General features: G+C 43.0%; 1 protein-coding gene across 4 annotated transcripts in view; it reads right to left on the bottom strand.

Moving 5' to 3' along the window:
- GAB3 (GRB2 associated binding protein 3) overlaps positions 1–14698 on the bottom strand; it is an 80431-nt gene that overhangs the window by 62264 nt on the left and 3469 nt on the right. For 2 of the 4 annotated variants that reach the window (XM_054839731.1, XM_054839728.1), the window contains exon 1: positions 4315–4578. The exons of 1 other annotated variant lie outside the window; for it this stretch is intronic. In XM_054839731.1, the coding sequence (XP_054695706.1) occupies positions 4315–4386 (72 nt within the window). In that variant the 5' untranslated portion in view covers positions 4387–4578. Of the gene's footprint in view, positions 1–4314; positions 5713–14698 lie in introns of those variants that run through there. One more of the 4 variants, XM_054839727.1, reaches the window with a different exon arrangement.

The raw sequence follows: 14698 nt of genomic DNA, 5'->3' as shown, positions 1-14698 counted from the left end.
CTTTACTAGCTTTTTGAGTCTGGTACATTAATTTACACCTGTAATTGTCTTCCCAGGCCAGACACTTCAAGGAGCATGGTAAAAAGTGCAAGGCTAAGTTTTCTAACACAGGGTCCATTTTGGACTCTTGTTCTAGAGATGCTGACAAGGTATTTTGATTTTCAATAATGTTTGAAGGATCCAGTCAGTCAAGTAAAGTGGGAAACTTGCCTTTTTTTTGAGCAAGTGGTCTTCCCTCATCAATTTGTATAGTACTGAAGATTAAAAATAGCTCTTCAGCTGGGGTACAGCTGTGCAGCATTGACTTAAAAGGAGCTGCACTGACTCAGAACAAGCAAGCATCTGTACATAGTCCTTTACTATTGCAAACCACGCAAATTAACACAAACAGTAAGTAAATACTGGCGTGGCATTCACCGGAGCCGGTGGGCTGGCTAACTACCACTGCTGCTCCTCAAAGGTGTGACAAACTACAGGTCAGCGATTTGAGGACAGGTTGAAATTAGTTGCCTGTTAAAAATCCCATCTCCTTCTGCTCAGCACATGAACAACGTGTCTTCTCAGTGGCACTAGTCTCTTATTTCATTAGACATCCTCTGTACCTTCTTCCAGGTCTTTTTTCCCCTCGTAGCGACTTTTTGCACTAGCTGCAGTAATTCCTTTGTTTTCTAGGCCATGAAACCATTCTTCCCCCTCTCCAACAAACAAAAAACAAATATTACCAGTCAGTGAGCAGATATATTTCCATATGAAAAGTATCAAAAGCCAGCTGCTCCAGGCTGATATTACAGAATTGGGATACGTGAACAACACCATCCTGAGCCTTCTGATTTTTAAAAAAAATTTTAACAAACATAAACTCTTTTTTCCCTTGTGGCTCTGCATGCCTAATCTAAATCCCTGGTTGGATGTGTTCAGCACTAATATCAGGTACTGTGAAACCCATCAAACCTGAAGCAGATTCTCCCATGACATTTAATTTCCTACAGAGGCTGGTACTCCTGATCCACTAATATCAATACCAAAAATCTCCAGTGGGACCATGTTTTCCTCCCATGGGACTGAATGTCAAGCTGTGCTTGAAACTTAACATTTTTGGTCTAGAGCATGATGGACTTCACCTCCACCAGAACCACTTCCTAGTTTTTCGTAGCAGCTTCTTCCTCTCTCGCGCCTGCCCCATAGTCAGCTCCCCCAGAGCTCCTGGGGTTCCCCGGCACCCCTCAGACCCACACAGCCCCAACTGGTTAGAAAAGCTGGAACCAAGTGGGGAAATGAGAGCAGCACAGCTTTCGGGTCACACTTACAGGACAAAGAACTGCAACACACACCAAATGCTCTCCCCGGAGACTCCTTGCACAACTGCGTCTTTAGATAGGCTGACGTGGTGGACTCAGGGTTCAAGTATCAGGCAGAGAGGGAAAAGCACTGTACATACTATTAAACCACTATTTATTAGAGTATTTGCCTGCTGAAGTGAAGCTCCCTGTGCTTTCTAATGAATTCTCTGCATTTAGCATTAAGCTCTCTGTTTTTACAGCAAGTTACACTTGGGTAATTAATCTCATGTTCGTTTCCTGCACGTGTAAGAGAGCAGCCTTTGTTAGGGAATGATAAGACACTTCTAAGAATAGTGCTACTAAGAGCATCAGCTTTGTAAGACATTACAGGAAAAATATAGACTCTTAACACCTGCTTTTCGCTTTTCAAAGTTTTGAAAATAACGTTCTGCTTACCTAGAGCCAAATTCTGACTTGTTTATGTGTAGAAAAACCCAACTGCTTTCATCAGAGCAGTTGCAGTAATGAGCATAAATGAAGGTATACTTTGGTCTTTAGGGTCCAATCTGGTAAAGATGTATTTCTTTAATTTTATAAACACTGTAAATATTCTCAGTGGCTTCAGTGGGACTATCTGCAGTTCCCAGTCTCGCAACCTGAATTCATCACTTTGGTCTCTTAACTACAGATTCCACTGAAATTAATTGGATCTTCTTAGCGGTTGTAATAGATTGAGGATTAAGAATTTATCTGTGTGTAACACAGGAGACCCTCAAGCTGGACCTTACAAAGGTGGGATGCTGAACTCAGAAAAATGTAAAATGGGGGACAACCCAGTGAGAGCAACTGAGTCTCTCCAGTATAAGAGGTCCCAATGCGCAGCAGACAAGCCGGTGTTTGAAGCTCCCTGGAAGCTTCAGCTCAGACCCTGGGTTTTGCCAGCTGAACACAAAGGGTGGTGTAAAGCTTGGGGATTTATGTTTGTTGTCAGTTCAGAACCAGAGCCAACACCATTCTCCCGAAAGCGGTTGACACTTGACACCTACTGAAGTCAGTTTAAACAGTCATTGTTTTAAGGCTTGTCTTGTTTTTAAGCAGTCACTGGTTCAGCCTGAGCTATCTACCACCCCAATGCAAGATGCACAAGCCACCATGCTGGTGAAACTATATAAAAAGTGGGGAAAAAAATTAGTTTACAGCAAGTAAAGGACAATTTCCATTTGGTTTGTAGCATCCAGCGTGTAACCAGTCATACGAGAAAGGACATTAATCTTTGCTGTACATGCAGCAGATTTCTTTCTGCTTTATTATGTACAAAGGAGTAGTTTATCCTCCTAACCCGAAAACAAAGCTTAATCTGCAGAGATCTGGCTAACTAGTGGTTGATGTCTGAAGAATAACATAGACCCAATTTCCCTCGGTTTTGTAGTGCAAAATCTGAGCAGACCAGACTGCAACTAGTCTTGTGAGCTGATCAGAACCCCTGTTGTGACTATTATCTTGACTGTATAAAGGGGGCTTTCAAATCCCAGCTTTATCACATTCTGTTTTCTCTACTTTGCCCTTTTATGAATATTGAGTCATCAAAAATAGCTTCACTGACAGAGTTACTAATGATACCAGCTGGGTGAATCAGTGGCTCTTACATTGTCTAGTGTCTGCTATACAGTGCTATTAGTACATGCGTTACAAAATAAAACAAAAATTAGATATCCATATTTTATTTGCAGCTCCCTTGAGACACATCATAGTGGTTTTTTTAGAACTGGAAAATGCTAACTGAACAAAGCAAATATTCAGCCATTTAAATGCAATACTGTGATCTAAAAGAAGAAACTCTGGCTTAGAATAAGTGAAAAGTAAATTCTAACATCAGTAAATTATCTTTCCTCCTAGTTTTTAGTGCAAAGAAAAAATACACTACCAAATGATATCTACCACATTCTTCACAAGACAGTTATTCCTCATATTACTAGAAAAAGCTAACATCAGCAGTCCAGAAAAAATGCTGATAAACAGAAGCGAATACGACAAATGATGTAAGCTATGTATATGGCTTGAGTGCGATAGACACATATGGTGGCATCCTTGTAGTACAGTGCAGTGCTCTGGGGTAAGTTAGGTTAGAAGTGCGTGACTCAAACGAGTATTACCGATTCCAAAAGTGTAACAACAGTCACAACATGCCTGATGAAGAACCATCACAAATGAGTATGCAAAATGGCCCACGATGGGCTTACGTTTTGAATGCTGTCCCAAGCAATTTTTTAAGGGTCATTTATTTCTACCCGGAATGCCTTCCTCGCAGCCCCGCAATGATACAGTTTCCTATGTTTGTAACACACACCCTTTTTTTTTTTTTTCTTTCAGAAAAAACAGGCAGGCAGATACAGAACGAAACAAGGGGCCCCTTTACACATAATGCAGTTGCAGCTCTCCATGCAGGCAGTGCTCGCTTCTTCTCACCAGCTCCCTTCACCTTTCAGCTATCAGGAACTTTACAGCGTGGCATCTCCTAGCACCTCTTTATCGCAGACAAGCAGTAAAGCTTTCTGCTTGCAACTGCATCTGGGATACTAAATTGGTAAATAAAACTATTGTAGATGTTGCCTTTAGCAAGTGTCATAGAAATTACAGAGCATCTTAACAAAGCAGAGCCTCAGAATTTAAAGTATTAGTTTTTTTCGGGAGATTCTTGCCCTTCCCTGGAAAAGTGACATCTGAAATTCTGTTACAACAATTCTGTTAGTTACGGCAACATTAACTGAAACCGAAATGTGGTTTTTAAACTAAGATATGTTGCATAACAACTGAAGTACTATAATCTTATGAGCCGGGAAAGGTTAATTCCAAAGGGCATAAGAATATCGGTGGAAACTAAAACGCTCCATAAGAGCACGGACTTGGAAATCTTTTTGTTTTGGTCCAAGGCGAAGCCGAAAGAGGCGAGACATTTCAAAGGAGGAGTAAGACACCGAGCACATGCCGAAATCCCTGTAGCGAGAAAAAACATCAGCAGAACCTCTGCACTTACGTATCTCTTGAGTTTCTTCTCGGGGGGTGATTTAATGAGCCATCCAGTGCAAACGACGTCCCCTGAGCTCATCTTCCCCCCCGGCGCGGAGCGGCGACGCGGGAGCCAGGGTGCGGGCTGCGTGTGCGTGTGTGTGCGTGTGCGTGTGTGTGTGTGTGTATTGTTCCCAGCCAATTTGAAACCAGCAGTAATCAGCTTCCTTCAGCTGTGCTCTGATACTGCTCCAGCCCGAGGAGGAAGTCATGACATTGATCACTGACACGGCCAGCCCTCCCTCCGCCGCAAACACAATGCAACACACCGAGCACGTGATGGGCGGCCGGGGCTCGCCGCCACGCAGCCGGCGGCTGCGACACCCACCGCCACCGCCACCGCCACCGCCACCGCCGGCGGGCGGCTCCCGCGCACGGCCCCGCCGGCCGCCGCAGCACCCCGGGGAGCTCGGCTCCGCGCCCCGGTTTGGCGGCGGGGGGAAGCCCGGAGCCCCGGGGATGCTGACAACCCCCCCTGTCCGGGGGGAGCGAGCACCACGGCGGAGCTCCGGGAGCTCCGGGAGGAGCGGTGGCTGCGCCGGCCCCGATGAAGTACTGTATCGGCGCGGTGCCCCGGGCGGCAGGAGAAGGGCTTTGGCCTGGCGGTGGAGGCGCGGGCAGCGCCGGCGGAGCGGCTGCGGGGCCGGCCCGCACATCTGCTGCGCTCTGTCTGCACCGCAACGTCCACTTCAGCTGCCACCATCTGCCCGGTCCACTACTTCCAAACTTCTTCAGTTTGTGGATTTAAAGGTTTGGGGTTTTTTTTCAGTGGCATTTGGTCCCCTGTATGAATTTACTACAAATAAACTTGATTTTTCCGGTCACATCATTGTAGATTTTTTAGAAACAGACTTTTTCAGAAGTGACTTCAGGGACACAGGTTGCCATTCCACTGTCACAACTACAAAATATGACCACAGAGTACATAACATTGCTGATATCCTTGGAATTAGTGCCCCTCTCCAGGATGGGAAACTCCTGGCTTTTCAAGGACAGGGCAGCTTGTGTTCGTTTTTAAGAAGTTGCTTATAACTTTGACTCAGATTTAAAGTGGATGCAGTGATTCTTCACTGGTTTTTATGAGTCTGTAATTTCTGAAAAGTCTCATATGCCTCTCCCCTGGCACAGGACACGTGGTGGAGGCTCCTCTGCAAGGTGTGGTTACTGGTATCTGGCCTGGCTGAGAGTTTCACATTTTCACAGAATTTTTCAGAGCTGCCCTGGAGCTCTTCGGCAGGGCAGGCTGACAACAGCTTGCAGTGTCACTGCTGGAATCTGACAAACTGGAAACCATGCTTGTTTTTTTTTTTCCAAGATTTTAAGCAAAAATGTTGTGGCAATATGTATTTATTGTATTTAATATCATATGTACTATAAATGGCATATAATATATAAACATATGCTCTACATATCTTTATGTAACCATAAAAATAAATCTTTGTAAACTCATAGCATCCCTGTTGCTAGCACTTTACATTATCACTGGTCTTAAAAGAATCTTACCATGAATGAAAACTGTCATGAATAAACTATAAACGATCTATTTAAAATGTGCTCTACCTAGATAGGTTTGAGTGTAAGTGAGTTTCATGCAGCCTTGCAACATTATTTCATTCCCAACCTGACATTCTAGTACCACCTTCACCGAGCTCCATGTATCCTTTACTCACGGTGATGTTTTAACAACTTCACATGCTTAATAGCAGGTTTGTGAACTAGGCTTTGTAACACTTCTGCTTGGAGAGATGCATCCAGCCATGGAACTTATTTAGGGGAGGAAAGTCACACTTTCCTTCCACATGTGACTCGACTATGTCACTCTGACAGATCTGATAGCCTTAAACCTGAAGGCATTAAAACATTAGTCTGCCAAAATAAAATGAATTGTGATATACTCCATGTGTTACCCCTGCAGTGTCATAACAATACCCATTTTTTACTGAATTGTTCTTCAGGCAGATGGGTTCCCCTGTGCAGCTGCATAACCACTTGCAACAAGGCAGCAGAGGAGATAGGGAGGGGGCAGGACAGGGTGCCAAGGAACCGGTTCTGCCAAATGGATCTAAACACTGAATCCCAAACCACAGCCTTAAAAAGAGCTCCGGCTCCATCTTTGCTTGCGCTCAGTGATAATGCTGCTTAAATCACCACTAGTCTCCATCTCTTAAGTCACTTGTCCCTGCCCTTCTGCCGCCTCCTCTGTTACACAGGATATTTGTGTGGCTACAGGAGGAACTGAATCAGAAAACTGACTGTTTCGAAAAGAATGAGTCAAAAAAAAGAGATTATTTTCCAGCTGGATCAGGACTAGTTCCTGATCTGATAAATGCTGTGGCCTACTACACACTCGTACCTGACCAACAGAGGGGGAGATGCAGGGGCAGTAATAAGAAATCAGCAGTTGCTTAAATTGGCGCTTCTACCCAAAAAATGCCTGCTGAGTGGTAGCCATGGTGACGGGGAGGGGTACACTGATTTTGTTCCCTGCGAGATGTGTCGCTCCTCTGTCAGACGGCTCCTGTCCTCACTGCTGGAACAGCTCAGTTGCTTGTGAAGCACCTGCTGAACTACTTGCACGTTGCAGCTCAGCGTAGTCAGAATAAATAAAACCTGTGCCAGTTTACTTATGGTGCCAGTAGCCTCAGGGAAAATACAGGAAGCCAGAAATCATAATTAAGCAGAGCACGTGGGGGTTAACATGTTTGTTATGAAAGCTGCCATGCCTTCTTGGTAGTAGTTCTCCAAACATTAAAAGAGCAAATAAAGTTATTTTCTTACCCTAATGAATTTCATTGTGCTGATAATATGTCACTCACGTATGCGTTTGACAATAGCAGGCTTAAAAATGAATGGTATGTAGCCCTGATGGAAGAAGCGGGATTTCACTTTTTTCCTGCTCCATGCACATATTTTTCAACCACTTTTACATTATAAAATTCTTTACTTAAATCCTTCATCATGATGGTGAATGACATGGTCTTTGTTTTAAAAATCTTACAGTTGAAGACATATGTAGAGAGTGAGCTGAGGTTGGAAACAGAATGGAAAGTGAAGGGAAAGAAGAGCAAAAGAAAGATTGATTTTGGCTGAACATTTCCGCGAAACCCTTGGGGTGTTCTATTTTAGTTCCAGCTTTTGCATTTATCCATTAGCATTTAGTTTCGGACTTCAAGTATGTCTTGAATATATACGCTGAAATCACTGGCAAAACAGAAATTATTTTCTTAATATTATTGCAATGCTGAAAGGTTTGAAAGTGTAGAATTACCTATGTTTGCTTAGGTTTATTTGTCTCGCTTTTTAAGCTTTTACTTTATACATATTGCAGTTATCTTGAAAGAGATCAGGTTTTGCTTGGTAACAATAACATCAGCCAGTGGTGCCAGCCTCCCCAAATCTGCTGTAGGGAGAGTGACAGGAATGTTCTCAAAAATGACCGACCGCTGAAAATACCCAAACCAAAATGACTCGCAGTTAGGATAAAATTCTCTTTCTTTCTATATGAGATCAGAGCCAGTCTTAGCAAACCTTCAAAGTTTGACAAGAGATATTCTTTTCTTGATGTGACACTTCCTAGAATAAAGTAATAAGCTGAGAAGCCTTCATGGATATAAACTGTAGACATGATTACAGAGAAAGTAAAAGTAAATAAAACGTAAAACATAAAATTGAAAGCTCAGAAGGTAAAATCATTCTCTATTCTACACAAATTGTACAGGTCACTCATGTTCTGATATGTCTAAATCAGATTTCAAGAATCTGTCTTTATCTGGATCATGCCAGAGAGTTTGTCCTCACCAGACTAACCTCATATGTGCCACTGGCGAAGATCAGAGTAAGCAGGATTGGTTTGACCCTGACTGTGTGTGCAATTCATGTCAGCCAGGTACCTAAGAGGAATTCTTTGCTCGTCATGAAAGTACTGGTCTACTCCTCTCCTTTCCTAACTTAGGAATGTTTCAGAGAAAAACAACACTTGACTACTAATAAAACAGAAGAGAACACATTGGCTAATTGCATTTGATGAGAAATTCCTTCATCACCCTACAAGCAACTGATTTAAAGAAGTAAGTGTGCTATTTAAGCCTGCCCATTTCCATGTTGCAGAGCAGCTGGTGTTGTTGTTATTAATACTGAGAGCAGTGAAAGTCGTCTTCTGTGGACAGAAGAATAATCAGGATGGAGAGGATGGGAAGAATCAGGAGGATTTATTTTGTTCACAAATTTATAGGTATCAAAGCAGGAAGAGACACCAGAGTTATCTAGACTGACATTCCCACAAGCATATATTTTCCCCAGAATCTAGCCCAACATTTAATTTGCAAAACCCTGCGGGGGTTATGAAGGTTGGGGTGCATGCAAGAGACAGCCACAGCCCTGGGAGAACAGCCCTTTTCCCTCATCTAGTGACTGATCCCTGTTTACATATGGAGCTCGCACCACACTTACTCAGCAAAATGCTAACATGCCTCTGCAGCATTCCCACAGCAAGCAGAAAAGCCCAGTACCACAAAAAGACATGACACAGTATATATGTTCCAGCTGTTCCTGACAGTTACCACTCTGCTCCCCCCTGCAGACAAATATTTCACTCTCTTTCCATTCACAAGGACAAATTCAGCAAAGTCACAGGGGATAATTCAGCCCCTTCTCTTCCTTTCAGTAGCCTGTCCTCACCATACAAATCAGGTCTAATAGAGGAACGCACACATCATCAGAGCAACATGATCTGTTGTTGTTGTTTAAACAATTAACTACAAAAATTGGAGCCTGACCACTGGCGTAAAACGATGCCGACCCTGTCTGCGCTACGCTGCTTAACTGACGAATATATTCTGCCTGAACCGTGCTGTGTACTCAGTCACCCACAAGCTCTCAGCAGCAGTGGGACCCAACGGCCAGATACCTGCTTTCGAAGCAGGAGCCATTGTGAAAATAAAAAAAGAAAACAGACAGTTGAACGTTGCTGTGGTTTTGCTCCAGGAAGTATATGAACTATGTAAGCTGCATGTGGGTATGGCCTTTATTGTTATGGACAGGGCAGAATCTAATTTTACCAAAAGCTCTCATGACACATAGGGAGAACTCTGTCAATCCGTTTCAGAAAACAGACCAACGCCCTCTGGCACTAATCTCCTCTGGGAAACAGCAGCAGACATGCAGCATCTCATAGGAAAGTCTCCCGTTCAGACTCACTGGTGGCGTTCTGCTGAATAGAGTGTTAATTTGCAAATGTACAACTGCTTTTTTCTGAAGTGGAGGTGGTAACAGACAGAGGCTCACTTTGGTACAAACCTCTGGCCTGGCGCTTTTGCCAGAAGAAAGGTTTCTCTCTTCTCTGTCATCCACGGAAGCACACATTAAAATTTGTGCTTTTGCTACTTTTTGGCTTCTGTTTGCAGACTAGAAAGCAATCTTAGGATGTCTACATAGCTGGTCAAGCAAGTTGTGGCTCTTACTCTCTACATATGCATTGGTATCGACCCTTTTCTGAGGATTTCCTTGTGGAGTCATTTTATCAATTGCCCCTCAAGGTCAGCAAATAATCTATATGACTGTTGGAGGAGATACAGAAGCAGAGAAAATGTTTTTTTTTAAAGAGCCAAAATTTCTTTTTTAATTGTTTTATTTACTTTTAGAAACTAAGAAAAATCTACTTCGTTTTTCACTTATAGCAATGATGAATACTCAGCCCACATGTGAGAGGGTCTACTGATTAACTTTATATGGCAATTTGGAGGAATTTACCTGTGCACAGCTGATAGATTCTGGCGATATGACACAGTCAAATCTGTAACAGCCAGAAATCCAAAATAATCTATTTGACATCAAGATTATGATATGCCTCTTCCAGATCAGAAATACCAAATTATTATTAAATTTTAATTTTAATCTCCTGAAAGCAAGGATTTGCTGAAACCAGTTTACTCCAAACTATCCAGAGCAGCCTGAAATTTGGACGTGAAGCTTAAAGAAAGGTCTCAGGAAGGCCTGCAGAAACAGATGGAAAAAGAAGTCTGCAGTTTTATGTTTAAGTGAAAAAAATCTACCTAGCTATTTTCAGACTCACGAATGTAGAAGGCTTGTCATGAAGTGCAGGATGGGTCTCGGCTTCCCTAAAATATTCTTACTGAAACCAGAGAACACTCCAGAGTGATGAGAAAATGAACACAGGAAAATTAACAGGGGGCACTGTCTGCCTCTGTTCTCTATGTTGCCCAAAAACGCATTACTGAGAGTTATAGAAACCCCACCTCTTCTATTGTGATCTGTGAGAAATTTTCATGCAGATGGCAAAACAGTGGGTGAAACGGATACCCTCCCCTTCTAGGTAACTGAAGGAAAAATTAAATACTACTTTATTTAATTGTGATTGAGTTGAGGGTATTACAGCAAACAGATTTCTGAACTACGTGTGTAAAAGGTTGCCCTGTGTGAAGACTGTAAATGCAGGAAAGGAAGAATTGTTTTGATGGCAGCTGTGTGTTTGAGACTGTTACAAAAAAGGAAGAATCATTACAGGATGAGGAAGAAAGAAGGCCCAGGCAGTCAGGGAAGCAAAATAGCAAAAAAAATGGGGGAGCGAGGAGAAAGGCAGAAACAGATTCTGTGTGGACTAGGATAAACTAAAACCAGCTACTCTAGTTTAACAGATCCTTCAGCAGAAATGGATAATACTCTGGAAAATATAACAGGCTTGGTCTAGTTTTCCACAGTGAGTGGATATTGGCAAGTAAAAATGGATAAAAAGGACAGGATTGAAAGTATTTTCACAGCAGGATAAAGCCTGTGGCAACTGAAGTGATGGGTTTTGGCTTATGCAATGCATCTGCCATGTTTGCAAAGCTAATGGAGGCAGTACTTTACAGCATCCTTCTGCGCATTTCCTGTATTTAAAAGAAATCCTACTGCATGCTAAAACCTTTGAACAAGAACTGTTACATTTACAAATAGTCTGTGATCAGCTTAGGTATATCAGTGCAAAATCAAGCCCACAGAAAAAGGCTTTTGCTTAAGAAAGAGGTAATTTATTTTGGGCAGAGAATTTGTGAAGAAAGAATTTAAACCATCATTAAAGAGAGTTAAAGGCTATACTGCACTGGTCTGCTTGCTGGATACTCACAAATATTCCAATTTTTCTAAGATTCTTTTATCTCTTTTATGGGCAGGTTATTTACAGGTTTTCAGCACTGCATAGGTTAGGGGAGAAAAGGATGCCACTGTAGTGAGCAGCAAAGTATGCTTCAGATTTATTTCAGTTGGAAAAACCTTTTTTGACAGCTTTTGCTTTGATTTAAAATCACTTTTAAAATGCCTTTCATTTTCAACAAAACTAGTCTCTTCTGGCCAAGGGCTGCCTTGACACAGCGCTGCAGGTTTTGGCAAAGTTGCAGTTTATTACATCAGGAATTATTGTATAATCTCCAAAGGAACCCCTGATCATTGTTAAATCCGCATGACATCATTATTTGCAGGTGGGCAAAATTTGGAGTTTACGACAGAATACACAGTTGTACCGTTGTTTATTAAAGTCTGGTTTATGGTAGCTTAAACTGCTACAAATTAGTGTGGCTGCAATCCCACCCTCCATCCTGCCATGGATCTGTTTTGCTGCTGTATTGGCACTGGCCCTTGTGTGTGTGGGCAGTCGAGTTGTTTTGCTGTGCTGATCTGAGAAAAAAACTAGTAACTCTCTTTGTTGGGCTTGTTGTTTTGCTTTTGAGAACCTTGAACTAACCCCCTGCTCACCTGCAGAAACACCAGTGACAGTGCAATTGGTCAGGAACACAGAAACATGGTGTGGGGGGAAGGAGCCACTATGTTTAACTTTGAAGTTGCAAAGGCCTAAAGGTATCCATGTAGGCAATTACAGTATCTCTGCAGTAAGTTCCTGATAAGGCTCAGTAAATTAACAGATGCTAATGTGATCACATAAACCTGGCTCATCACGTCCATGAAGAGATGACAGTCTTCTCACTTTCATAATTCACCAAACTGTGAGAGTTCCTGGCTCTCCCACTGAGAAAATGAACACACGGCCAAAAAAAAGTGGATACCAAGTGAAAAAATGTTTAGCAAAAAACTTGTGTGGTTGGGAAATACAGACATATTAGAAGCCTTTGCAGTGTCACAGTGAAGCTTTGGTTGCTAAAACCTGGAATTAAAAATGCAATATTGCATACAAGATGGGAAAAAACAATGAGTATTTGTACAGCTATGGGCTCTGTGAACAGATACAAAGGATACATTAGCTATTTTGTTACAGTTTTCAATGCTGAATGAGGTCTTGTATGTGCAAACCCTATGGGCAACTCCAGAGACTGACTGTTGGGTAAAATGAACGCTTAATACAGAAAACTGCTGCATGAATGTGAAGCCTGCACCAAAAAAGAAAAAAAAATTCCTTTTCTATTATACTTAATGTCAAGCTTATCAGAGTACATTGCTTGGATGTGCTTGCGCCTGTACCGGAGGCAGAATCAGGTAATCACTTGTTGTTTGTAGCCATGAACTACATCATGCAGGAGCTGGACTGCTCTTTTCTGCTCAACTGCTGCTCTGCAGCAATGGACATCCTCGGAAAAGACATCTTCAGCAAAACCTGGGTGACAAATGAGGGATGCAGAAACCAAGAGCTCAATTTAGGAGTAGTTTCTGTATTGTAAGCTCTAGAGGTGGAGGCCTAGGTTTCTTTCTAATCCTATGAGGAAGGAAAAAATCTAGGACCCTAAAGTGGATAAATTTTGGAAGGGAACCTATAAAATAAGGATCTGAATGAAACACGGCTGCACAAGTAAGCATAAGAATGCATCGAACTGTGCCGCTGGACATAACCAAAGTTACTTGTAAGGACGTAACCACTGACGTATGAACGGAGGCGGCATTTCTGAATTCTTAGCAAACAGAAGATATGTAATAATGGAATCTAGCAGAGATGGTTTCTCTGCCAAACAAGCCACTCCAGCCAAGCAGCAGACTTCACAGAAACAACAGTCATTTCTTCACTGAAGGAAGTCCTTCCTAGGAGATTTGGAAAACAGTTTCTCCATACAATGTTCTCTCTTAGCTTAGGCCAAATGAGGGAGCAGGTAAATGGTTAAAACATCTTAAACACTAGGAGGCGCATATTAAACCACAGGCCATAAATAAAACTGCGCAAGAGATGTGTGGTGGAAGGCTTTCACCTTGTGAGTTGACTTGAAAACCAAGAGACAGAGATAGTGGTGGTAGATGGAGTTTGATTATGTGCCAGGGTGTGAACTCAGTCCAGGTTTACTCACACCCAGCAGCCAGCTGCTGCTGGAAGGGAGGCCTTGCTCTCCTTCCTGTCCGTAGCTGTGAACTCCTCCCACCGCTTTCCTTGTATCACTTCTGGCATTTTTATGACTATATAGCAAGTCTGTTTAGAGCATTAAACGAGTAGGAAAATTATAAAAGATGGGAAATAGTTTTCTGCTGGGTCAGCCTTGCTGATGTTGCTCACCTTATGTTGAGATAAATAGCACAAGACAGGACCGAGTGAGATCCCACCTGGAGCAGAGTAGCGAGACCACGGTTTTCAAACTGCTGTTAGAGTGGTTGTGTTGTAAACTACATTTTGGAAGAGATGTAACAGGCAGAAACACCATGTAACAAGACAAAGAAGATACAAGGAAACCCCTGACATTCATAGGAGCCTGCACGAACACCAGAAAAAGCCTAGGGAGAGCTGTTTGAGAGCAGTACTGTCTGGAAGATGCTTGCAATACAGACAAGGAAAATATTGCCTACTTTCTGCTGTTAAGAGACGTATGATTTTGTTAGCAGCCTGAGTGCACTAATAGGCCTTTATAATCCCAGCCAGCCTCCCCTGGGGCCTTCGCTCACACTCCCTGCCCATAGGCCCAGGACCCCCATTTGGGCTCAGCCCTGGACCTTCCGTCCCTGCCCGAGTTGTGCTGTAGAGGGACTGGTCTCCAGCTCAGCTTGATGTTGGACCTGCCTGCTGATCGCTGTGGCTGAGCCTGGTTGCCCTTACCAGATGTGATTCTGACCTGTGGAGTGGCTTGACCTTGGATCTGCTTTGTTACCACAAATTCATCTGGACTGTCGGTGGAGCCTGGCTATCATTTCCAGACCTGCCCTCCTTGCTCAGGTGCTGTGGGTCAGGACACTATCTGGTGAGGCCCCTGCCTTGGTGGCCATGTTACTGTACTTGGCTCCTCATCCTTCAGGGAGCAGTTGGCCTTTGCTGTGCCCTGAGAATTTTGGACTATGGCACTTAATGGAAAGCCTCCTGAATATGCACAAAGGAGTTAAGAGATCCCAAAGTCAGAGGATACTACCCAGCCAAGGCCCTCCTTAACAAGATA

Source organism: Grus americana, chromosome 12, assembly GCF_028858705.1.
Source record: "Grus americana isolate bGruAme1 chromosome 12, bGruAme1.mat, whole genome shotgun sequence".
NCBI lineage: Eukaryota > Metazoa > Chordata > Aves > Gruiformes > Gruidae > Grus > Grus americana.
This window is presented reverse-complemented; position numbering and strand designations above follow the sequence as displayed.